We start from the raw sequence: 26,881 nt of genomic DNA on the forward strand, positions 1-26,881 counted from the left end.
GAGTTCTTCCTGCAGGCTGCCATGTCCAGCGTGTACAGTAGCAGTAGGTTATTTTGATATTTCCAAGTTAAATATCTAATAATAAAATTGTAATAAAGACCTATGTAATAATTCAGTCCATTAATCCAATTATATGAACTGGTGAGCTGGTGTAAGGTCAACAACCTGTTTCTGAATGTCGACAAGACAAAAGATATGGTTGTTGACTTCAGGAGAGCAAGGCGAGATTACTCCCCGCTTGCCATCAACGGCTCCTCAGTGGAGATCATCAAGAACATCAAGTTCCTTGGTGATCACTTAGCGGAGAACCTCACCTGGGCCCTGAACACTAGTTCCATCATCAAGAGAGCCCAGAAATGTCTTTACTTCCTTCAGAAGCTGAGGAAAGCCCATCAGCCATCACCCATCCTCACTACCTTCTATAGAGGTACTATACAGAGCATCCTGAGCAGCTGCATCATTACCTGGTTTGGGAACTGCACCGCCTTTGACCACAAGACCCTCCAGAAAATAATGAGAACAGCTGAGAAGATCATTGGGGTCTCTCTTTCCTCCATCACGAACATCTACACAACACGCTGCATCCGGAAAGCCACCAACATTGTGAAAGACCCCACACACCCCTCACACGAACTGTTCACCCTTTTGCCATCAGGAAGAAGGTACTGCAGCATCCAGTCCCCCACCTCCAGACAGCTTCTTCCCAGAAGCCATTAGACTCCTGAACTCTGGCTAACTCCAATCCCAATTCAGATTCCAAAAACGGGCACTTTTATATACATACACACATACACACATACACACATGCTTATACATAATCACACACACTCACACACACACATACATACATACATACATATATACACACATACATACATACATACATATATACACACATACATACATACATGCATACATACATACATACATACATATCCATACATACATACATATATACACACATACATACATACATGCATACATACATACATACATACATACATACATACATACATATATACATACATACATACATACATACATATCCATACACACACTCACACATTGTTTTGCATCGGACTAGTGCTGAAGTCAAACTTCACACAAATAAACTATGCACTCCTGTTGTAGTCTTGCACATTATCCGACTTGCTGCTAGAGTACTGTACTAAACCAGCACTGTACTGTGAACTGTTCTGGCTGCTACCAGTGACTGCTATGTTCAGTATAGCATGTCACTGACTCCTATGCACAACTCACTTTACATATTCTTAGTACTGTGTACTGGACTAAATAACTGCACTGTCTACTCATTTTGTATTTGTCCTGTCCTGTATTTATTATTGTTTATTTAATGTTTATGACATTTTGCACTATATCGAACTGTTTGCACTTGTGTAGCATGTTTTGTGTTGCACTGATGTTTTGTGTTGCACCATGGTCCTGGAGGAACTTAACTATACCGCTTCCAGATTCCTCCCCAGTAGTGGAGTCACTGACACTAACCCTGTGTGCGTGTAGTCAGTTCTTACACTCGCCCTCTCTGTCATTAATTTCTGGCACTATCAGGCAGTGTACATAAACCTTGCTCTCTGTTCCCTCTGCACATAGTCTCACATTTTCCTGTGGATTTATACTAGGACTAATATGGCTTGTTTATTCCCAGTCATTGTCCTACAACAAGTTGTTTGTTTATCACTTCTGTTAAAATATACATGCTCTGTCAGGCATCAGGATTTCTTTTTACATGTGTAGCAGAGACAGGAGATAAACACTAGTGTTTAGTGGCACTCTTTACAACAGACCAGCTAAGATGGCTGCGATCAACATAACAGGTCACCACTGTAATTTCGCTCAAGAGGGAGATTCAGCGCTTAAACTTTAAAATGTAAGTATTCTAAATATTTCCTACCTACATGCTCTGACAGGAAACAACTATTTGTGTGCCACATACATGCAAAAAATGACACAAGCTAATTAATGTTTTAGTCCAAAAATGAAACCTTTTGAGACACCTGACTTACCTTTTTTACTGTCCGTGAGATTGCGTCGCTATCATTTTTAGACACGAAGTGCAATATAACTAACACTTCTCTGCCATATAAATGATTATCATAAGTAAGTGTGTGTGTGTGTGTGTGTGTATGTGAGAGAGAGAGAGAGAGAGAGAGAGAAAGAGAGAGAGAGAGAGAAAAAGAGAGAGAGAGCATGCACATGTACAGAAACAGAAAAACTACATAACAAACAAAAATGTGCATATTGATGCTTATGATTACTCCCACATGGCAGGCAGGAAAGCAAGAGATTCAAAATAATTGTAACAAAAGCATGTTTAAGATAATCACATGGTTTTCCTTAATAAGCTCAGCATTCACACACACACACACACACACACACACACACACGCACACACACACAGCATTTCACAACAGTTTCATGTCACTGGAATGTTTGACATCATAACATGGAAAAGTAAGTGAAATATGTTACTCTGTCTGAGATCTCTTAATTTTCATCTACACTGAAATGAATGAGGAAGTGTTTTTGTACAGCTTTCCCTCTGTCCTCTCTCACTGTGACTCTCTAGCACAGTAATACACAGCAGAGTCTTCTGGCTTCAGTTGACTCATATGCAGGTAGAAATTAGAGCTGTCCTTAGATGCTGTGAACCTGCCCTGTACTGCCTGGGCTGTGCTCTTGCTACTCTCAGAATAATAGTAAATGATCCATTCGAGTCCTTTCCCAGGAGCTTGCCGGATCCAGTGCATGTCAGTACCCCCCACACTGAATCCACTGCAGGCACAGGTCAGTTTGTGGGATCCACCTGGAGTGACTGCTACTGACTGCTCAGACTGGGTGAGGACAACCTGGGACTGGACACCTAAACAGATGCACAAAGGAAATAATATCACAGTGCATTAAAATTATCATTATGCTTCAAAATGGTTACTAATAGATACAAGACTCACGTGTTGTAATCAGCAGTAACAGCACCAGCGTAGATGTGAGGAACATGGTTTGGTTGGAGCTGAAACTCATTAGAGTTATTAGACACCTGGAAATCATCTACAGACTTTCAGCCTGCTCCTCTAAATATAAAGAAGTTCCATGAGAATTTTGCATAACAAGTCAATCACATGACAAATGCTGCATGGTTAGTGAGGGTACATTAGACATGTTTGTATTTTCAGTGAGGGGTGCACCCAACTGTAGTGTAAGTGAAACATGAATGAATACTGAGTAGTGATCTTGGTCTTTAACATGACTTTGCATTTTTAAGTTTTGTGCTGGACATGCCTTGAGTATTAAATTGAGTAAGAATCAAGAAATTAAAATTCTACTGTTATAGAAAAGCTGTATGTCTGTAAAATACACATAATTGATTTCAGGTAATTGCATCCCTTACCTTGGACTCCATCTGGTCAAACCTGCCCTAGCACCAGTGATCTCAGATCCAGAGACGTGACACATTTACTAAGTCCCCAGGAGACCTAACCTGAACAGGGGTGAATTATGCTGGTAAACTCAAGAAGTCATTTAAATGCCACCTGTTTTCAAACTTTTTCATGACGTGAACAGCACCCTATGTGCATGCACCTGGGCTGTCCCACCCCTTGAACTTGCCAGCACCTGTCATGATTGGCTGATTGGCCCCTCCTAGCATCTTTGTCTCCATGGTTTCCCTGCCTCATGTCATTGTTTCATATTCTCCGTTCCTGTTCTGGTCCGTTTTCGTTTTCCCTGTCTCATTTGTATCACCTGTGTCTTGTTCAGTTCTCATAAGTACATGCATATATATCCTGTGTGTGTTCAGTATCATCATTAGTCACTGTTACTCCATACCTTGTTTGTTATTGCTTGTGTTATTTGTTCGTATTGCTGCTTGTGTCATTTTTATTTTGTTGTAGCCTGCTTCTATTTTGGTCTTCATGTGTATTGTTCCCCTTAATATGTATTCCCAGATTATCCGTGTTGGTTCTATTAATATTTGTGTAGGTATTCCTCTCCTTCCCTCCTTTTTTCTTAATTCCAAGTCTGGGTTCTGTTGCTTGTTGGTAACCATGAATGTACATGATGTTTGACCGTTTGCTGCCACTGGACTGTTTGATGTTTTTTTTCTTGTTTGTGTTGTCACACCACCTACATTACAGTTATTTTGGGTTTACACATTGCAGTCTTATACTTTCCTAATATTATTACGTGATACTGCTCACAATAAAGTAATGTCTAACAGCCTTCATCGATATGCAAGAATAAACATAATACGCATCACTCACTATATAGATTGGGCAATTATTAACTTTTTCCTTAGTTTGTATTGTATTGCCAGCTTTTCATTGTTCTATGTAATTTCATTGTCATGTCAAATTACTTTTTAGGGGCTGTAACCAAGCTCAGTTTGTAACTATTCTCATCTATTCTGCCTATTCTTTCATTCATTTTGTTCAATTTTGGTCACATAATAAATATATGTAATATAAAATATGAGTATATTCATTTGTAGGCAGTTTATTTTACATTTATTGATATTAGTAACTTCTAAACAACACATTGTTTTGCTGCTTCTCTTTGGCATCTCCTTGCAGGGTTTCTGTACAGCTGTCTGTATCAGTCCCAGCACAGTGACTCTCTAGCACAGTAACACACAGCAGTGTCTTCTGGCTTCAGTTGATTCGTATGCAGGTAGAAATTAGAGCTGTCCTTGGATGCTGTGAACCTGCCCTGTACTGCCTGGGCTGTGTTCTTGCTACTCTCAGAATAATAGTAAATGATCCATTCCAGTCCTTTTCCAGGAGCCTGACGGATCCAGTACATGTTAGTGCCCCCCACACTGAATCCACTACAGGCACAGGTCAGTTTGTGGGATCCACCTGGAAAGGCTACTACTGACTGCTCAGACTGGGTGAGGACAACCTGAGCGTGGACACCTAAAAACAGATAGACAAAGAAACATTGGCACAGTGGATTAAATTCCTTTCCAATTTTCTCTTTTAATGTAGTTTGTCACTGAGACAGATGAAAGACTCACATGTAGCAACCAGCACCAGCAGCAATGTAGATGTGACAAACATGGTTGGTTTAGAACTGGATGTTCTTGGAGCAGAAAGCTACCTGGAGATCCTCTTCAAACTTTCTACCTGTTCCACTAAATATAGGAAAAGGGTTCAATGAGAAATTTGCATAACAAGTCAGTGTCATGAAACAACACAGGATGGATGTTAAGTACATTTTCAGCGAGGGGCAGAGTCTACTGGTGGTATATGACTGAACATGAGTAAAGATGAATGATTTTACTGTTGGAGATACACTGAATAAAAATCAATCAAAAAAATTCAGAGTGATAATACATGACCTGTTCAAGTCCTTTATCTGGAGTCTGACATATTCAGTACATCAGTGCCCACACACTGAATCCACTGCAGACAAAGTTCAGTTTGTAGGACAGCACCTGGAATGGCTGCTACTGACTGCTCAGACTGGGTGAGGACAATCTGGGTTTGGACTCCTAAACAAACGTTACTACAGAAAATAAGAATAATCCCTATTGTGCTTTAGTCTACAGTCGTCATTGATAGAAATCTAAATCTGTTTATCAGCAGTGTCAGTGAAATGTGAGGAACATGGTTTCTGTAGAATGGAAACTGGTCAGTTAGCTAGAACTGAAAACCTCACCAATCCTTCTACCTGTTCTATTTAAGTTATTCTATATATTAATGAATTCTTAATTGAGAAATTTGCATTACATGGCAATCTGAACTGATATGAATCCATAAGCATTTACTGGATTAATTGGTAAAATTATAAATAATAAAATAATAAAATTAATCCCTATTATGCCTTAAAACTGATGGTCTGCAGTCCTCATTCAAATAAATCTAAGTCTGGTTATCACCAGCTTCAGTGTAAATATGAGGAACATGGTTTTTGTGCAACTGGTCAGTTAGCTAGAACTGAAAAGCTCACCAATCCTTTTACCTGTTCTATATATTAAGCTATTCTAAATATAAATTATATTTTCATTTCATTTCAAATTTGACTAACATGGCAATCTGAACTGAGATGAATCCATAAGCATTTATTGGATTAAATGGTTGCCTTGGGAGTGCATCACAAACCAAGTTCACAAGGTTTTTGTAAAGCGTAACCACTAGCTCTTCTTACTGTGAGTCTCTTGCACAGTAATACATAGCTGTGTCTTCAGTTTGCAGATTCTGTCCTTGTAATGTTATTGTGTTACTGCCAGTGTCTCTAGAGATGCTGAACTTGTTTTTTAGTTTATCACTGTAAGCTGTACCCCCACTATTACTGATATACCCAATCCACTCTAGGGCTTTTCCTGCAGGTTGTCGGATCCAAGCTGTGTACCAGCTAGTAACTGAATATGAGACTTTGCAGTTGATGGACAGACTCTGGCCTGGCTGCACTGTCATGGAAGCAGGCTGAGTCAGTTCTTCACCATGCACATCTGTAAATAAAATAATATGATGTAATTAACTGCCAATAAAAAAAATTACACTTCAATCTTGAATTTAAAAGTCATCAAAATAGGACTGTGTTTGCAGGAAGTTAAATACATAAATCAATAACTCACAGGATGCAGCTGCCAGCAGGAGCAGAAGAGGTGTGGAGAACATGGTTGTGTTGTTGTTCTGGAGTGATCTCTGCTCTCCATATCTTAACTGCCTCATCACCTAAATAGAGAGAGATTGAGGTGGGAAGCTTGCATTTGCATATCTGGATACCCATGAAAGAAAAAGGTATTTAAGACATGGATTATGGACAAGTGCAATGTCACTGCAAGCTGCTTTTTGAGAATAAACATAAAGAAACATAAGAAGCCATTATTTTAAAAGTACAAAGAAAACAGTGGCTATAAAAATACAATCTCATGATGTCTCACATTCAGCTAATTATTTGTTTCTTTGTTTATTTTTGGTTTTTTTTCCTTTTAGGAAAGGAAACATTCATGATCCTACAAGGTTGCAAAGGAAACATTTCTTAATAAACTTCAATGTTTTAAATCATAATCTTTATCACAATCAAGTTTGTAATATAGTTTCAGTAGATGCTGGTAACCTACCCTGTACTGCATGAGCTGAGCTCTTGCTACTCAGAATAATAGAAAACAATCCACTTGAGTCTTTTCCCAGGAACCTGGCAGATCCAGCACATGCTGATTTTTGGACTCTCCAACACTGAACCCTCTGTAGGCAAAGATCAGTGTGTGGGCTCCATCAGGAGCCACTACAATGAATGCACAGACTGTGTGAGGACAAACTGGTATGGGACATCAGGACTCACTGTTAAATTTATTGGTCTATTTAATGCATTTATATTTTTACTTATATGTCAACAGATATGCTCTTGTAGTGTTTCATAAGTATAAAACAATTGTTGAAAAAGTCCTTATATTAGAACTTTAAAAAGTAAGCCTATGACTAACAGATAGCAAATTGTCTCCACATGTTGGAAAAACAGCCCATTTCCACTAGTCCTAAAATAAATCATCTTTAAGTATGTCGTGTAAAAGGGAAGCCTGACGAATCCAGTGCACATCAGCAGCTCCCACACTGAATCCACTGCAGGCACAGGTCAGTTTGTGGGATCCACCTGGAGCCACTACTACTGACTCCTCAGGCTATGTGAGGACAATCTGAGAGTGGACACCTAACAGAGACATAAAGAAAACATTATTAGAGATTTCATTTTGATAGTCCATTTAAGGATTTATTGTGGTTTTCCAGTACAAGAGTTACAGACTCACAAGTGGCAATCAGTAGCAGCAGTGAACATATGAGGAACATGGCATGAATGAATCCAGACATGATAAATAAGATCCTTGTGACACAGTGTCAGAGATCCTCTGCAGAATGTCTCTCTTCTTATTTCTGTACAGAAAAGTTCAATGAAAAATTTGCATAATGAGGGAACAGCATAAAAAATTACTGACTGCAGTTAAATCAGATTGTTTTGCTTTTAAAGTGAAAGGCGCACTCTACTGGAATACACGTGAAATATAAGGGGAATATTTTCTGGGCAGAATTCACACTGATCTCTAACATGCGGTACTCCTCTTAACATCTTTATGAGGAGATCCTCGTAAATCTTTTTATTGCAAATAGAAGGATGGGGATATGAATGACAAACAAAATTTATGTTATGTTGAGGCTTTACAAACTTTTGAAAATAGACAAGAAGCACAGCAAATACTTCTTAATGATGTTTGAAAGAAAGAAAGAAAGAAAGAAAGAAAGAAAGAAAGAAAGAAAGAAAGAATTCTTATCATATGATGTTTAAATGGATTTTATGTTTTATGATGACTGTATGAAATATATATATATATATATATATATATATATATATATATATATATATATATATATATATATATATATATAAAAGTTCAGATTAAAAGTAGCATGCTACAATTTTACTATGAGGATCACTGCCTTTTTGACCAGTGTTTTCCTACTGCTCATTTTACTATATTTTTTATTTTAGAGTTATTGTACAGCTGTCTGTATGAGTCCTCTCACAGTGACTCTCTAGCACAGTAATACATGGCAGTGTCCTCTGGCTTCAGTTGACTCATATGAAGGTAGAAATTAGAGCTGTCTTTGGATCCACTAAACCTGCCCTGTACTGCCTGGGCTGTGCCTTTACTAGAGTCAGTGTAGTAGTGCATGATCCATTCCAGTCCTGTCCCAGGAGCCTGACGGATCCAGTGCATCCTATAGCTGCCCAAGTTGAACCCACTACAGGCACAGGTCAGTTTATGAGATCCACCTGGAGCAACTACTAGTGACTGCTCAGACTGGGTGAGGACAACCTGGGACTGCACACCTAAACAGATGCACAAAGCAAATAATATCACAGTGCATTAAAATGATCATTATGCTTTAAAATGGTTACTAACAGATACAAGACTCACGTGTTGTAATCAGCAGTAACAGCACCAGCGTAGATGTGAGGAACATGGTTTGGTTAGAGCTGAAACTCATTAGAGTTATTAAACACCCGGAGTTCATCTACAGACTGTCAGCCTGTTCCTCTAAATATAAGGAAGTTCCATGAGACCTTTGCATAACAAGTCAATCACATGACAAATGCTGCATGGCTAGTGAGGGTACATTAGACATGTTTGTATTTTTAGTGAGGGGTGCACCCTGCTGTGGTGCAAATGGAACATGAATTAATATTTTTATTGATCTTGGTTTTTAAGATGAGTTTATATATTTAGGTTTGTGTTGGACATGCCTTTAGTATTAAATTCAATAAGAATCAAGAAATTCAAATTTCACAATTATAGTAAAGTTGTGTGACGATAAAATACAAACATATCATTGATTTAAAAAAACTGCATCCCTTACCTTGGACTCTGTCTGGTCAAACCTGTCTCAGCATCAGTGACAGCATATCCAGGGACCTGACACGTTTTCTGAGTCCCCAGGAGACCTAACCTGTGCAGGAGTGAATTATGCTGATTACATTAGATTGCATTAGAAAAATAATTTATAACAAGGTAAACACTTCCATATATGCAAGGAAACTTGGTTAGATTCCTTGAATAAGATAAATGTCTGAAATCACATAGCCTACAATAATTTGGGGTACATTCTTGGAAACTGCTTCACACTACATAGTCTGATTGTTGGATTTATGGACAGCTGACCAACAGTTAATCTACATACAGAGAACATGGCAAAAAGAAATGAAATCTCCCAAGATGTATCAGTTTCAGCACATTGACTCTCTAGCACAGTAATACACAGCAGAGTATTCTGGCTTCAGTTGACTCATATGCAAGTAGAAATTAGAGCTCTCCTTAGATGCTGTGAACCTTCCTTGTACTGTCTGGGCTGTGTTCTTGCTACTCTCAGAATAATAGTAAATTAGATTTTTGAATCCTTTACCAGGAGCCTGATGGAATCAGTGCATGTAAGCATGAAAGAGTGTCCCAGTTACATTCATGAGATTTATAATGTCTGTCTGTCAAAGCATGAGAAACTAGATCTATGTCATGATCTAAAAACTATTACTAGATTAGTGAACAAGTTAATGTCAAATGCTTTTACTATACTTTCCAGAACAAAACTGCATATGTCAAATGGTGATAATGTAAATGCAGTAAATCTGCTTCACCCCCCTGAAAAAATATTAATGTGTGCTTTCATGCAGTCCACATTTATAAAATAATTAGAAGCAATGAAAATTGTCCCCAAGATTGCCCCCCAAAATTGTCTTCAAGACTAAACATTCCTACTGTCACAAACAGATCCAGGAACAAAGTTAGGGATCAACACTTTGTACAGGGCTTAAATACAAGGAATAACAAGACTTACAATTAGAAAAAGGTGAATAAAAGATTCCTAATGCTCTGGAGACTGTGATCTCTGCTAATGTGAATGGAAGCGTCCTGAGCAGACATGACACTTACAATCCAGTGATCTAACAATAATTGTTAGATACGTTTAATCCTGCCTGGAAAGTGAACCATTTCATTAGAAACGTGACTTGTATTTATTATTAATCACACAGCACTGTACCAAAGTACTGGTCATATCACAACAAGAAACAGCTGGGACTTTTGACACAAGGCATCTGATGTCTCAGTACAGCACATTAAATGATTCTTAAAGGATCGTCCGGAGTGTTTGGCTCCACTGATCCAGATTATTCTGATCCACTGCAAGCCCTTTCCTGGAGTAAGCGGTAGTGAAAAATTAAGCAATAATTCTATAGCAACTGTGTTCTACATATGTACTTTCATTCAACTCTATTTATAAACTTACATGATATAGAAATGTTCTGCCTCACTTGTTCCCTTCAACTTAACCGCAAAATAAAATATGCTTGATTACAGTAATAGCAGCAGTGCAAAACTCACATGCAATACTGTCCAAGACAGCTATATAATAACAAGGACATACAGTATCATTGATGAGAAGCACCAAAGCTACTTCAGTGCTAACAGTGCACCCTTGTAGTGAATTATGTTAAATGTGAGTGAGTTAATGAGTCAGTATGTGTGTGAGTTACAACCCAGATCATTGAGGTGCTTGGCATCATTACAACTTGTTATAAAAACATGTCATGCTGGGTACTTCTAAGGTTCTCTAACAATTGGTTTTTGTTATACTGCCTGACCCCTAATAAACTACACTACCCAGCAGGCTGTTCATCACCCAACCAACGACTCATCCAACCATGAAATTTCGATTGGATCATCATTACCAGAGTATTGAAGTCACCTGTGTTCACTTAGGAATACGTAGATAAGGCTGTCTAAATCTACATTGTGTTGCAAAGTATTGCCACCGTTGTTAGTCTGAGCATGCAGAGCATTAATTCCTTGATTACCTTTCTGTGTATTGAATCTAGTTTTTGAGTTTCTCGCCTCTGATTTTTGCCTGCCCCTTTTGGATTAATCTGCCTGGTTTTTGAATGGTTTTGCTGGTTTTTGACATGGACTGCTTTTTCATTCATGATTTGGATTACCCCTGATTTTGTCCTTCTGTTATTGACCCTGGTTTTGAGCACAAATAAATCTCATATTTTATATCTGCAAGCATCTGACTTTGCCTGGCCCGTCAGAGTTTTAAGTGCAGCATAGTAGCTAAATGCTGAACAGAGACATAAAGAAAATATCAGAGCTTTCATTTTGATAGTCCATGTAAGGATATTGGATTAAATGGTTGCCTTGAGAGTGCATCACAAACCAAACTCACAAGGTTTTTGTAATGTGTAAACACTAGCTCTTCTTACTGTGACTCTCTGGCACAGTAATACACAGCTGTGTCTTCAGTTTGCAGATTCTGTCCTTGTAATGTTATTGTGTTACTGCCAGTGTCTCTAGAGATGCTGAACTTGTTTTTTAATTTATCACTGTAAGCTGTACTCCCACTACTATAGATATACCCAATCCACTCTAGGGCTTTTCCTGCAGGTTGTCGGATCCAAGATGTGCCCCAGCTAGTAACAGAATATGAGACTTTGCAGTTGATGGACAGACTCTGGCCTGGCTGCACTGTCATGGAAGCAGGCTGAGTCAGTTCTTCACCATGCACATCTGTAAATAAAACAATATGATGCAATTAACTACAAATAAAAATATTACACTTCAAACTTGAATTTAATAAGTAATCAAAACAGGATTGCAATTGCAGCAAATTAAATGATTTAATCAATAACTCACAGGATGCAGCTGCCAGCATGAGTAGAAGAGGTGTGGAGAACATGGTTGTGTTGTTGTTCTGGAGTGATCTCTGCTCTCCAGAGCTTAACTGCCTCAACACCTAAATAGAGAGTGATTGAGGTGGGAAATTTGTATTTGCATATCTGGATACCCATGAAAGAAAAAGGTATTTTAGACATGGATTATGGACAAGTACAATATCACTGCAAGCTGCTTTTTGAGAGAAAAAAAAAACAGTCATTCTTTTAAAAAGTACAAAGAAAACAACTCATTCTTGGTTGCCGAATCTCTTTAATAAAATTAAACATTCATGATTCTACAGGGTTGCAGGTCTACATTTGAACCATCTTCAAAGTTTGAAATCATAAACTTCATCACAATCAGGTTTGTAACATAGTTTTAATAGATGTTGTGAACCTGCCCTGTACTGCATGGACTGAGCTCTTGCTACTCTCAGAATAATAGAAACTAATGCAGTCGAGTATTTTTCCCAGGAATCTGGCAGATCCAGCACATGCTAATTGTTGAGCCTGTCACACTGAACCCTTTGTAGGCAAAGATCAGCAACTACAATGACAGCCACTGCAATGAATTCCTTGACAAAGGGTTTGATGGGATTGGGCTGCTGCAATACAGGGGCACTGGCAAAAGCGACTTTGAAGTCTTCAAGAGTTATATCAGCAGAGCAGGTCAGTCAGAGGCATGGTAAGGACTGCACACATATCATGCACTTGTCTGTCAAAGGAAAGGGAACAAATCAAAATCATCAATGCAATATGCAACAAAGGATCTACCCAGAAACTCATTTATGACCTCGTTGATATATGCCTAGAAGACAGTGATACAGAAGGACCAGATACTGTTGTGTCCAGAAGATGTGCTAAAGTCTGTCTTCCATTCATCACTCTTTTAGATTATATGCACTGCATAGGTCTAATTGAGTAAAGTACCACGTTCCCCATAGCTGTTTGAGAGCAGCTGGTACTAATGGAAGTGGGTACAGGTATGTAATTAATTTACTTAATTTACTTAATTTATGTGATGCTGCTGTCAGTTAGAGATAGAGAAATGTAGAAAATATGGTTTGTGTTGCAATGATGAGATTTTTCTGTTCGTCAGAGGATAACAGGAACTGCCTCATCCAAGACTGAAACTAATTTTTACTTATCTTGTCATCCAAGTGAGACCATTTTAAAAATATATATTATTTTTTATTATATTTTTATTAGATATTTATTATTATTTATTATACTTTATTATAGAGACTAGTTGTTTAGTATACTGTAACTAATGACTAAATACCAGGAGATCCTTTATAAAACATCAGTCCATTATTCTAATTATAGGAAAAGAGAAAAAGAAATTTGGAAACCTGGAAAAATTGGTGGAAAGTGCAAAGATATGACAAATGCAACACTGAGAGTAACAGTATTTTACATTTGTTTGCTTTTTCAGTGAGGGATGAGTCCTAGTGGTTTATCAAAATGAGTACATTGACATTTAGCTGACACTTTTATCCAAAGCAACTTACAATTATGACTGAGCACAACTTGAGCATTAAGGGTCTTGCTCAGGGGCCAATAGATGCAACTTGGCAGTGGTGGGGCTTGACCCAGCAAGCAACCTATACCAGTAAAGCACCTTAACTGCTGAGCTACCACTGCACCGTATGTTAGCACAGAATGTAAATAACTGGAACATTACATTCAGTGAGCCTCAGCAAATCTCAGAATTGTTTATGTATTTCAATAATATACTTTTTTCAAAGTCTCTTATATACAACATACATATAATTGCTTCTTATTTATATTAATATGAGACTTGTAGTGACTGTTTTCCTATGTAGTCTATCATCTATGCTTCCTAAATAATGCAGATTATGTGATAACTCTAAATAAAACAGCTGTAAAAATTTATTTTTGTATTAACCTTAGCCTCAGCTGTACTGCTGTGGCTGTTCTTGCACAATAATAAACAGCTGAGACCTCAGGCAGCAGGCCAGTGATGTCTAAGAAGAGCACATTACTGCTCGTGTCTCTGGAGATGGTGAAGCGACTCTTAAAGGATCCTGCATAGTCTATGGATCCTCCACCCCATATGATCTCAATCCACTGCAGACTTTTGCCTGGTGGCTGTCTGATCCAGCATGTGCCGTAGTCACTGAGAGCATATCCAGAGACCTGACAGGACACCTTCACAAAGTTCTCCGGACACCTAACCTCAGCAGGAGATGAGGTTAGACTGATGCCATGGAACTTTTTTTTAGTTTCTTGATTTTATCTGCTGTCCAACAGTCATAAATCCAACCCATTCCAATGCCTTTTTTGCAGGTGTTGGAATCCAAACTATATTAATTACTGACTGTGAGACCTTACAGCTAATGGAGCTATTCTGGTGAGACTTTGTTAAGCTCCTTGAATCTGCTGTGTGATGTATCCCCCCCTGCCATAGCCTACGACATTTGGTGGTGGCTCTGCATGTGGCTTTTGTTTTTGTTATTCTTGTTTTACATGTGTCTGTGTTTTCTATTGTGTCATGCCTCCCTCAGGTGGTGTGTGTTCCCTCATTCGCCACACCACCTAGAGGCTGTTATGCAATTTTCTTATGCCTTATTTAAGCCTGTTCTGTTTGCAGTACAGATTGTCGGTCATTGTATGTTATTTTGTCTCCTTTTGTTGTAGTTGGTTCACTTTAATTTCTTTCATTAATCATATAAGTTGGAGACCTACACTGCTGCTTGCTGCTTTTTGTCTGCACGTTTATCGGCACTGACACACAGATGTGAGCTGTTATGAAGTGACTCATCTTTGTTACGTAAAGTACACTGTGAATTTTAAATAAATAAATAAATTGTGGATAATAATAATAATAATAATAATAATAATAATAATAATAATAATAATAAATGTGCTAAAAATAACTTTCAATCAAAATGGATTCCATTTTAGTGACATTCAAGACTGTGAACTGTCTTTAATTTACTTACGGGATGCTGCTGTCAGTGACAGCTGTGGAGATGTAGAAAACATTTTTTGTGTTGTACTGGTGGGATTTTCTGTTCTTCAGGAAAACAGGAGCTGCTACATCCAGGACTGAAACTACTATTTACTAAACGAGAAAGAAATGAAACCATTTTTTTAAGAGATTGAGTGGAGTTGTTTATGATACTGCAAGTGGTGTTGTTTATTATACTGCAAGTTTTTATAGTGAGAATGAGAAATGTTTTAAAAAATGAAAAAAAAGGGCAATAATATTAAAATCAATGAATCTTGCTCTAGTGCTTTGCTCCTGCTTCAAATTGTTGCATATCCTTTATATAAAAGTAACTGAGGAATTTTCTGTTCGGGGTTGCAATCATGGTGTTTTGCTAACCATTATTTAAAACATCATTAATCATCAAATATATTTCAAAGTGATACTCTGAACTTCTTGTTTGTTTATTCATATTTTATCAATATATTAAACATTTACTTGAGAGCAGAATGAAAGACCTGAGATCATTTGAGGAGGGCATATTTATACTTATTGATTTTGCTATTGAACTATTTTATAAATTTTCTATGGTTATAATTTTTAATCCTAAAGAAATCTGGAGTTCTGTTGATTGTTCATTTTTAAATCTGTGACGAGTGCATAAAGAAGCGAAAGAGAATAATATGTACACTGACTTTAAACCTGCACCCCCTTAGCTAAAATGTGAACATTAGCACTATCTAATGTAGTTTGCATTCAAAAGTTAACTTCTATTGAACACAATTACATATTACAGTTGTTCAAGTAATGTCATTTTTTAATGATATTGTAAATAAGTGGAATAATGTCTGAGATTTTAAAAACTTCAAGCAATCAGTTTCCACTTCCAGAATGTTTTCACCTTCAATATAACAGAAGGAACAAAGATTAACCAATGCTAAAAATTTGAATGTGTCTGCATGAAAAAAGCACTGGAAAATAAGAAAGGAAGGAATTTATTTAATGATTAACTGGCCTGACCTAAAATATTTTACAGTTTAGGTCTGACTGGATTTAATTTAGCAATAAATTAAATATTGGAAGCTGCAGAAGGTTCAGTACCTATTTCTAGATTGGTTCACATCCAGTATTATATAAGGATCTATCTTTACTCTATACATGCACTTCTAAGGCTCCATGTCCGAGGGATCTTTCATGTACAATGAGGATGTGTGAAGATGTGTGAGGATGTGGTTTTTTTACAGCTCTTCCTCTGTCTTCTCATACTGTGTCTGTCTAGCACAGTAATATGCAGCAGTGTCCTCACTCTTCAGGCTGGTCATCTGTAAATACAGCTGACTGCTGGAGTCGTCTCTGGAGATTGTGAACCTTCCTTGGACTGACTGGGAATAAGAGATGGGACTGCTAGATGTGCCAATAGTTGCAATCCACTCTAATCCTTTCCCAGAAGCCTGTCTGACTACAGCTGCCCAGTAGCTACTGAACGTGAATCCAGATGCTGTGCAGATCAGTTTATAAGATTCTCCTGGTCTTTTAACAACAGCTTCAGACTGGGTAAATGTCTGGCAGAGAATACCTGTGAGAACAAAATCCTGTAAATATGGCAAAATATTGTGAAAAAATTAAGGTAATTCAGATATTGATGATGAACATTGGCTCACCTTGAAGAAACATTGTTATTAAAAACACATTCACAATTATCTCCATAGTGGATATTTGTTCCTCTTTTCACAACTACCACAATGACATTAGGCAGTATGGCGTGCAATGTACAGCTGAAAGATTTATCACCTCTTATAAGGGCAACATCAATTTGCATTTATCACACCTCTCTGCTTCAAAACACCACTAGTGGACATGAAACAGAACATACATACAATTATGTACTATAAGCCTATAAGACTTTCACATTATTCCCTATTTATTATGTGAAATTATATTTAGATTTCTTTACATTCAATGAAATACAAATCTACTTTTAAAACATTTTTAATTTCTCCCTACTTTCACATACTTTGTTCATTTTGTATCTGGCCCTGTGACTATGATGATTACTTCAAGTGTTCTGTCCTATGGCTTGCTTTTTCCTCATCAGCTCTTCTATTACTCCTTGTTGTTCATTTTAAATGTATATGTCATTATAGCAAAACATTAAGACATTTCAAATGTTTTTCCAGTGAAGAAGTAACGTCACATACTAGTAACCCATGATCACCATCCATCGCCCATTGTTGCTAGTGTGTATTTGCACTTGAACACACCAAACATACTACTGATGGATGACACGAATGTTCTGCGCCTGTGTAAGTGCACCAGCCTCTCACTGCTTCACGAATGTGCAGACTTCTTATAATGAGTATACTGAATCCTAAGTAACTCCCACTTCTTCTGGAGCTCATTCCTTCTATAAACTGAATACAGTACGTCAAGGTAATGGCAATGTTTGAAATAGCCTGCTACCTACTGTATAATGCATATTCGTCTTTGTAGTAGCATGCAGTATAAGATCAATGCGACCAATGCAAACCATACTACAAGGTCACATACATACATATATATATATATGGTCTATATATATATATATATATATATATATATATATATATATATATATATATATATATATATATATATATATATATATATATATATAGACGTACAGAGCACAGAGGTAATAAACAAATAAAAGGATTTCAACCATACAACAGACACTAAAAACACTATTTAAATGCTATAAATGTAAATGTAATCTCTTGTTCTTCATCTGTGGTCCTGTGTAGTGAATTTGCAATATAGAAACACTAAAAGAATATTTATTAGAAATTAATATTTGCCATAGTGCATAACTAATAAAATGTGTATTTGTAAAATAATGTATAATGTATATGTTAGTCAGTTGATATTGAAGTCAACAACAAAGGTAAAGCAGGAGGAAAATAATCTGTTGTGTATGTTGAGATGAACAGGTAAGCAGTGTGATGTCATGGGTTGTTTTTTTTATCACATTTTTTGTTCCATATTTGTCAGGGGTTGTTTTTGTACAGGCCTGCTGTATATGTGTAATGCTGTGACTCTCTGGCACAGTAATATACAGCTGTGTCTTCAATCTCAAAGTTTTGGCCTCTTAAAAAAACAGTGCTGCTGGATGTGTCCTGGCTGAAACTGATCTTATTCTTCACTGTGTCTTTGAGTTTAGTGCCACCACCGCTACACAGATAGCCAAGCCATTCCAGAGCTTTTCCAGTGGGTTGCCGTATCCAGTGAATACAGTAACTTGACTCTGAGATCTTACAGGAGATGGAGAATGATTCTCTAGGTTTGACCACCACAGAGGCTGGCTGAGTGAGCTCCACACAGCCAACACCACCTGGCGAATGACAATAACAGAACATGTTATAAAATAATTACTACAAACATGTTGAGTTAAAACATGTTCCTTTCCAGTTCAGATACAGTCATTCACCTGAGACACTTACAGAAAGCAGCTGTTACCAGCAGCAGCAGTAATGATGAGAGCATTGTTGTTGGTTATGACATGGAACTGAACTGCTTAGCTCAGTTCAGACCCACAGACCATTTGTAAGAGGGACAGAGGTAGGATTTGCATATAGTGCATCCCGTCCAACATCATTATAACAAACACACTGGGATGTGTGGTTATCAAATTTGTCACTTCCAGGGTAACTGTCTGCAAGCCATTTATTGACATTTCTCAATTGTTTTTAGAAACATGAAAATAAATATAAATATAATGTCGACTTCAAGATTTAGGACATGTTGTTCATTGATATCTGCATAAGACTGCTACTTTCTCCTTGCTATAAGTGAATTAATCTTAGGATGTTTACGAAATGAAAAACACAATACACTTGTCCCAGTAATCTAAAGTCCTAGTGATGGAATTTTCTGAAAAAATTATAGTCTGAAAACTTGATGAATGAATACATGAAAATTTCTGAACTAAACTATTAGTATGATAAATGTGTCTTTTTTGGAGAATGCCAAAAAGCTTGAAATCAATCTCACTGGTTCACAATACTGCTCCTGCAGTTTCATGTTTTTTTGGCATAAGTGAAATGTGCAGTACAGGAATATTCCATGACCAGAACTGGGACATACAAGGTCATCATATGTGCTGGTATACTATGTAGAAATGAACCAAACCAAGAAGGGTATTACTCAGTGTAATGTATTATTATTGAATGTATAAGAGTGCATGAATAAGTGACCCGGGCTCAGGTCGCTACTCAGAACACAGAACACTTACTCATGCTGCTTGTGCCCTGATGGTAAACCTGCTCCCCCTTTCCTAAAATTGGGAATTTAATGATTTATCACGTGCTATAAGGACAACTGGCACGGTGTGGCCCCTCCACCCAAACGTGTGTGTGTGTGTGTGTGTATTCGTCTGTATGGCCATGCCCTCCTTGCGTTTCACACCTGCTCCTCATTGTGTATCATTAGTGTGTGTATATAAGTCTCTTGTCTAAATGTGAATATTGTTGAAATTTAACCGATAGCTTGCGTGCTATGTCTTCGTTGTGTTGAGTTGTGTCATAATAAAAGTATGTTTCACTTTTACGTGACTCGTCCCCTCGTATCCTGCAAATTCACAACTAAATGAATTTGCATTAATCCTTCCTCTCTGCCTTGAAACACCAAAAGTGGACAGAAGAAAGCAAGTTTTTTATTCTGAGACAATTATTATGTTTATAGCCTATAACACAATCAGATAATTCCCTATTTTAATATGTGCAATTCTATCAGATGTATTCATATATAATCCAATACAATTGCATTTTTTAGCATTTTTATTTTTTCCAGTCCATCACTATCCTTGTGGTTTGAGCGTGTGTCCTTTGTTTTGGTTGGGTTTTGTCTCTTTACCTTTCCTGTGATCTTTGAGTAGATCTTTTATGGTCTTAGGTTCATCTTATCATGACAGTCATTAGCACTGCTCCCTCCCCTTTATTTATAATGTAATATTTCAAGTGTTACAAGGAAAGTTGACAACACCTATATATTGTGCTTATTTTATAGTCCAAGCCTCAGTTCAATGAAAAAAAACAAAAAAACAAAAACCACAAAATGCCTTCTTTAACATTAAGGTTTTTTTCTTCATGCATCAAGATTTAAGTACTGAACTGAAACATTTATTACTTTATTAATAAGTTGCCTTTTTATTGTGCTAAAGTAACAGAAATGAAACAATCCGTCATTGTGATGCAACATTACAAAAATAAGTGAATTACCAAATTCTTATAAACATAGCTCTTTGCTAATGTGAGATACAAGTCACTGTAATTCAGATTCAGAAATGCATGATATATTCATATTAATAAACATGTATATGGCATTGTGCATGTATAACTCATTACACATGAATGAATAATTTTCCTGTGCACAAAATTATTCCACCTATGTGCTACTTTTTACTTGGTAATTCACAAGTCTTTTTCTTATTTTATTTCACTGACACACTCTTACCTGTGCAACACCCACTACACTGCCTCCGCCATTTCAGTGTCACTGTGTAACGCTTCCGACAGGAACAGGCAGAGGTAGACTGCAATTGCAGCAGGCAGTTTATTAAATGGAGGAAACACGACACGAAGGGTAAAACAAACAGAGGCTAACGGGTGCTGAGGGTAATATAACACACAGTTGGAATACACAGAAAAGCAATGAAGTACCAAATTCTTATAAAGATAGCTCTGTGCTAATGACAGATCTCCACAGTTTTTGTACACTCCCACCACTCAGATGACGGTTTTGAGCACAGTAATACACAGCTGTGTCTTCAGTCTCCAGATTCTGGCCTTGCAGTGTTATTGCACTATTGGAAGTGTCTCGTGAAGTAAATTTGGGTTTCACTGAATCTTTATAGTGTAAGCTTCCACCAGTGATTACATAGGCAACCCTTTCCAGACCTTTTCCTGCAGACCTTACAGCTGATGGTCACTGACTGGCCAGGTCGGACGCTCAAAGAACTGGGCTGTGTCTGGTCAACACAGTGAACACCTGTGAAAAAAAAGAAAGGACAGTCACACAATGTAGATTAGCATGTTATGATAATAGTCTCTTAAACTCAATAAACTCACTGAATATCCTGGTTAGCATCAACATCAGTAGTGCCACAGACAGCATGGTTTGTGCTGAAGATGAACTGGAGGGAGCTACTCTACTGTGCTCTGCAGAGCTGATGGACTGCTGTGGACAGCACTGTCACTCCAGCTCTGTAGTGAGGCTTAAGTGATGGACCACTAAAGGCTCACGAGACACCCACAAACAGGGATATGTAATAATGTCTGTCAGCTGACTATGTGTTTGTCATGTTGATGTACATATGGTGAATATTATTAATATGAATTGATTGATTCATTCATTCATTCATTATGATGCAATATATTAAAACGTTTGCCCAATGTTTTACTGATCCTCTGAAACCTGATCCTCTGAAATCCTCTCCTCAAATGGATCATAGTTGCATGGTAACTTAGGAAAGTCGTACAAATATGAGGACACCAAATCCACACACATATTATAATAAAAAGTCCATGACAATGAATGACATGATAAACGTCTTTCAGTGAGTTTAATGAAATATATATTGTGTGTAGAAGACATATGTGACACGCACATTAAAGTCATTTTTGGGAAGTCCTGTTGGCTGTTTATGGCACTGCAATCTGATCACTTTCCTTCACTATAGAATGGAGTATTTAGTTCAGCGCAAGCAGTCACTGTAATTCAGATTCAGACAGGAATGAGATATTCAATGTTAATTAACATGTACATGGCTTTGCATATGTATATCTCACTACACATGTGAATGAATAATTTTCATGGCTATAACCCACAAAAACTTACTTTTTTGTGCTTTTTTTTTTCAAATTGGTGATTCAGAATTAAAATCTAAATATTTTTTTGTCTTTTTCTTATTGTATTTATCTGACACTCTTACCAGTGCAACACCCACTACACTGCCACTTCCATTTCACTGCCATGTTAACAATAATCAGTGCTCCCTTGGTAAGAAACCTGCATGACAACAGATGGGCTACAGTCTCTAATGTGCTCTAACTGTATATTTATTAAACCAGCTAATAAATTGGCACTATTAAGGTGGACAGTTAGAACTGATGTAAGGTCTGTGTGTGTGTGTGTGTGTGTGTGTGTGTGTGTGTGTGTGTGTGTGGGTGTGTGTGTGTGTGCGCGTGCAAATATGTGTGAGCTTTTTGCACTGGGGATTTTTGTGTAGGCCTCTTGGTACTTTGTGGTATGCTTAGTCTTAAGGTTTTGGCCTGTAATAATACACTGTTGCTTGAGGTGTCTGCAGAGAAACTGATCTTGCACTTTAGACTGTGGAAAAAGTCAATCCATTTCATTGGTTGTCCTGCTGAGTGTCGTATACAGTTTGTGTACCCCTCTCCTGTGGCTGAGTACCTTACGGGGAATGGAAAATGATTCCCCTGCTTTAACAACCATAACAGGAGGCTGAATAAGCACAATACTTTTAGAACCTGTGAACAGATAAGATGTTTTAAAATAGGTGACAATCAGTTGCTGTCAAAACATCAAATTGCACTTTCTACTAGTCTATACTGCACTCTGTACTGTACTAGAAAATATTTAATTAGTATAGTATACAACTCAAAAGTTACAAGTGTAGAGAACATGACTTCTGTTCAAGATGACCAGTGGACATTTCTTCTCTCAGCAGATATAGGGGGTTAGATTTGCATAAAAATGTAACTTCTTTAATTTCACGTCAAACACAGATCCAATGTTTGTTTTCAGAAAAGAAATGGAGCAAAGGAGTTTTCATTCACATTGAAATTTGCATTCACATTTATTGCCAACACTGTAACATTATATAATTGAGTGGAAGTCAATGTGCACTAGGTAACAAAGTGAGAAACAAAAAAATAAATGAACCAAATAATATCACATAAATTCCTAACTATGTTACACAATTCTATTTTGATTCATTAAGAAGTTTAAAGGACCTTCATGAATGCTGACGTAAACATTAATTAATTAATTATGCAATATGTATATAAGATCTTTTGAAGGTGTTGTTACTAAACATTGCCATGGAATCTCTGGGACGTTACACGCTCTGTGGATATTCTGCTATCTGTTCCCTTCCAGTGAATACTGAATAGTGACAGAGTGCCTCCTAATGGTTATTAAACAAGTAACAAGTCATGTGGCTGTTCATTAGGGAAGTATTTTTTAACACTACTATGGTAGGTTTCATGGCTGTGCTTCTCGAGCACAATTACAAATTGTTGCGTCCTCTGACAAAGTTCTGGCCTTTTAAAAACCTTTTGTTGCTTGTAGTATCAGCAGAAAGACTGATCTTGCTCTTTAGTGAATCCTTTACATTTGTTACACTAGTACATCCATATCCTATGTGTTCTAAAGGTTTGCCTGCAAGTTGTCATATCCAGTGAGGGCAGTAGTTAGAGAGTCACATCCCAGAGAATTCACAAAAGATGGTAAATGATCCTCCAGGCTGTACAACTACAGTGGATGACTGGATCAGTTCAACAGAATGAACATCTGCAAACACCAACAAACAGAATATACAATATATTCTTTTTATAAAGGAAATTATATACATTTACTAAGACTAATTAAATAATAATAACATTAACAAGATTTAACATTTTAAATGATTATTTGATAAATAAATAATGTTTTGAAGTAATGTTATTTTAGTGATTAAGACAGTTTGCAGTTGCCAGAAATAATAATAGAGAGATAGACAACTTGATGACTTTGAAAACACTGGTTGGAGTGCTGCACCTCTAGCTCTGCAGCTCAGAGAGCCCTTTAATGAATGTTTCTGTTGTAATGTTGTGAGAAATAATTTCTGAACCACTAGAATAATGACTTCTTGTGAAGAAACATATTGAAACAGCAATTTCAGTCAGTCCATGTATGAATATACACCACAGTATCGTATTAAAAGCCACATACCTTCTTTTCACAACAGAATTCTGGTGCAGTTTGATGTACCATATCGAAATGAGTTACAGAATGATTTCCAATGACTATGACTGCATAAGTGTCCAGTCATGGGTTACACAAATAGAAATACCCTCCTGAATCATGTAGAAGGTTTTGGATTGGTATTTGCCTGTCAAGGCCTGTTCTGTTTATAGTCATTGAGGCACCAATGAATTCTTGTCTGTGATCTATCCCAAAAAAGTTCGGTCAATTAACATGACAAATTATCCATAACACTGGAGTATATCAATAAAAGAGTTACTCACAGGAATTAAAATCTATTGTTTAGAATGAAAAGAAAGAGTCCTTGGATACAATGTTTTACAGCATGATAGCTATAGCTAAATTAGTTACTCTGAGAGTAACTAGAGTATCTAAATTAAAATATCTAAAACAATTTCAGCATGGTCTGCTTGCATAAACTGATTTTTTTTAAAAAAGGTTATATAAAAGGAGGCGATCCACCATTCTTCTAATTTATTTATCAAATTGGGTGTGTAAAAAATGATCACACAGAATGATACAATAATAGAATGATAATCACAGTCGAATGGTAAGAACATATAAGCATCAAATGAGTATTAAATATAGAAAGTACTGCGTTGAGTACTAAAGGACAGAGTATTATTTTTATACCTCCGAGATGTACATTGTGAAAATGTTAATTTAGCTCTATTTTTATTTAGCTCTATTAATGTTTTGTAAGGTCTACAGCCTGAAGTCTATTTCTAAAACTCTATACTGAAAAAGTGACAAAGCATATTTAAATTCATACATTTACATTACTGTGTCAGTTCGGAGAACACAGGTGTTTCCTGAGAGTCAGGCACCATTACCTCTGAAAGTCATGCATTATTAACAGTGAAATGTATTATATTTTGTGACATGGAACTTTAAAATTACAGATGATTAACAGAAATGATACCTCCATTTTGTGATTATCAGTAATTTAATATATGTTTGGACCTATATTTGACAATTTTGATGTTGACATTACAACTATATCTACTTTTCGGGTTGCATTCACAGCATATGATGACAGCTAACATTGTAGCTCAGTTTATGTCAGGTACTCTATATATATATATATATATATATATATATATATATATATATATATATATATATATATATATATATATAATATTATATTAAGTGTCATACTTGTAAAAACATGATAAAGCTTGAAATAAGTCTCTAAACCTTTTAATTTAAAAATTGACTTTTTGCAAAAGTATGGCAAAGCAATAGAAATTGGTCACTGGTCCCATTACAGCATTACAAATCCAGTTCATAAATATCAGTTCCAAAATCAATCTGTGTGGTCAAACACTGGTCAAAACTGCAAAACAACAGCATTGCACAGCACTGCAGCATTTTTTCTTGAATTTGTTGAGCACCAGACTTCAGTGGTCATGACTTTTATTTATTTTGGCTAGTTTTTGACTAAATTTGCTCGAGGGTACTACTCTGTGTGAGCTGTGACCTTCTATAGCGCTGCATATTTTAATTAGAATATGTTAGCTAGCCAGGTATGCTTAACATTGTTCATGTGGAGTGAAGAATCCAAGAATCACCTGCAGTATTTTATGACATTTCATAGACTTGTTTTCCACAAGAAATTCTCTGGTTCTGTATAACCGTCTGCTGGTTGTTTGACCCTGGCCTTTATCAATGATTTCTGGGCAAACTTAGCAGCATCAGGTCACTTATCAGCAACAGGTCAGTGCTTAAATCCTTATGAAAATGTAGAAATGATTTATCTGTGAAGCATAAATCTATTTCTATTCTATCTTGTTCAGTTGCTTAATAAGAAACTAAATGTGTAACTATGCTACTTGAAACAGGTTTGTTGCAATACACCAAGCTTTCATTTTTAGTGTACCTAGACCATTTAACCTAAAAATAAATAAATTAAATTACTGAGTTGGATTCAGAAGGTGCATATCCTCTGTACGAACTGAAGTGAATGTTAAAAATTTCTTTACTGTGTTGTTCATGTTTCACATTTATATTTACATTTCAGTGTTTCACTGAAAGCAGACTGCACTGAGCTTCCATTTTTTGCTTTTGTGGCCTCTAATTTGTGTCACTGCGAGGATGTAGCACAGTAGCACACAGTTGTGTCTTCATGCTGGAGGTTCTGCCCTTTTAATGTTACTGTGTTCCTGGAAGTGTCTCTGGAGATGCTGAACTTGTCTTTCAGAGACTCTTTTAAGGTCTGTCTCCACCTGAATAAATTAGTCCAATCCACTCCAGAACTTTCCCTCCTACCTGCCGCATCAAAGATACATGGACACTGGTTACGGAAGTAGAGACCTTGCAGTTTATGGTCACAGTTTGACATGGATGGATCATTAAGGATTCAGGCTGAGTGAGTTCATAAGAACGGACCCCTGTAAAAAGTATTAGAATTACCACAAAATATAGGGAAAGATGAATAATGCACTTTGTAATGCACAAAATGTAAAGTTTTCATATAAAGTCAAACTCACAGGACAGAGTTACCAGAAGCAGGAATAAATATGCAGAAAGCATTATTATGTTTTTCAGGTTTAAGAGGAGGGAGTTCTTATTGTAGTATGTGAACTATTTAAGGAAGGGAGCCTGAACACAATATTTGCATTTACACATGTGACTAATAATGGAATTTAAAGAAACACATACTTTTTGGAATTGGCACCACACTGAAAA

General features: G+C 36.9%; 6 gene segments (V, D, J or C); all 6 read right to left on the minus strand.

The window, feature by feature from the left end:
• Positions 1–2,400: 2,400 nt before the first annotated feature.
• On the minus strand, positions 2,401–3,050 carry LOC118241166. The segment is given in 2 exon segments: positions 2,401–2,881; positions 2,970–3,050. Coding segments are annotated over 2 exon segments (381 nt in total).
• Positions 3,051–4,568: 1,518 nt separating this feature from the next.
• Positions 4,569–5,100, minus strand: LOC118241177. The segment is given in 2 exon segments: positions 4,569–4,928; positions 5,030–5,100. Coding segments are annotated over 2 exon segments (363 nt in total).
• A 1,058-nt stretch (positions 5,101–6,158) lies between these two features.
• On the minus strand, positions 6,159–6,660 carry LOC118241193. The segment is given in 2 exon segments: positions 6,159–6,466; positions 6,593–6,660. Coding segments are annotated over 2 exon segments (351 nt in total).
• A 20-nt stretch (positions 6,661–6,680) lies between these two features.
• On the minus strand, positions 6,681–9,001 carry LOC118241164. The segment is given in 5 exon segments: positions 6,681–6,692; positions 7,082–7,668; positions 7,766–7,889; positions 8,638–8,844; positions 8,933–9,001. Coding segments are annotated over 4 exon segments (411 nt in total).
• A 2,761-nt stretch (positions 9,002–11,762) lies between these two features.
• Positions 11,763–12,253, minus strand: LOC118241196. The segment is given in 2 exon segments: positions 11,763–12,070; positions 12,197–12,253. Coding segments are annotated over 2 exon segments (351 nt in total).
• A 5,939-nt stretch (positions 12,254–18,192) lies between these two features.
• Positions 18,193–18,704, minus strand: LOC118241038. The segment is given in 2 exon segments: positions 18,193–18,536; positions 18,646–18,704. Coding segments are annotated over 2 exon segments (387 nt in total).
• Between the last annotated feature and the right edge of the window lie 8,177 nt (positions 18,705–26,881).

This window comes from Electrophorus electricus, chromosome 1 (assembly GCF_013358815.1).
Source record: "Electrophorus electricus isolate fEleEle1 chromosome 1, fEleEle1.pri, whole genome shotgun sequence".
Lineage (NCBI taxonomy): Eukaryota > Metazoa > Chordata > Actinopteri > Gymnotiformes > Gymnotidae > Electrophorus > Electrophorus electricus.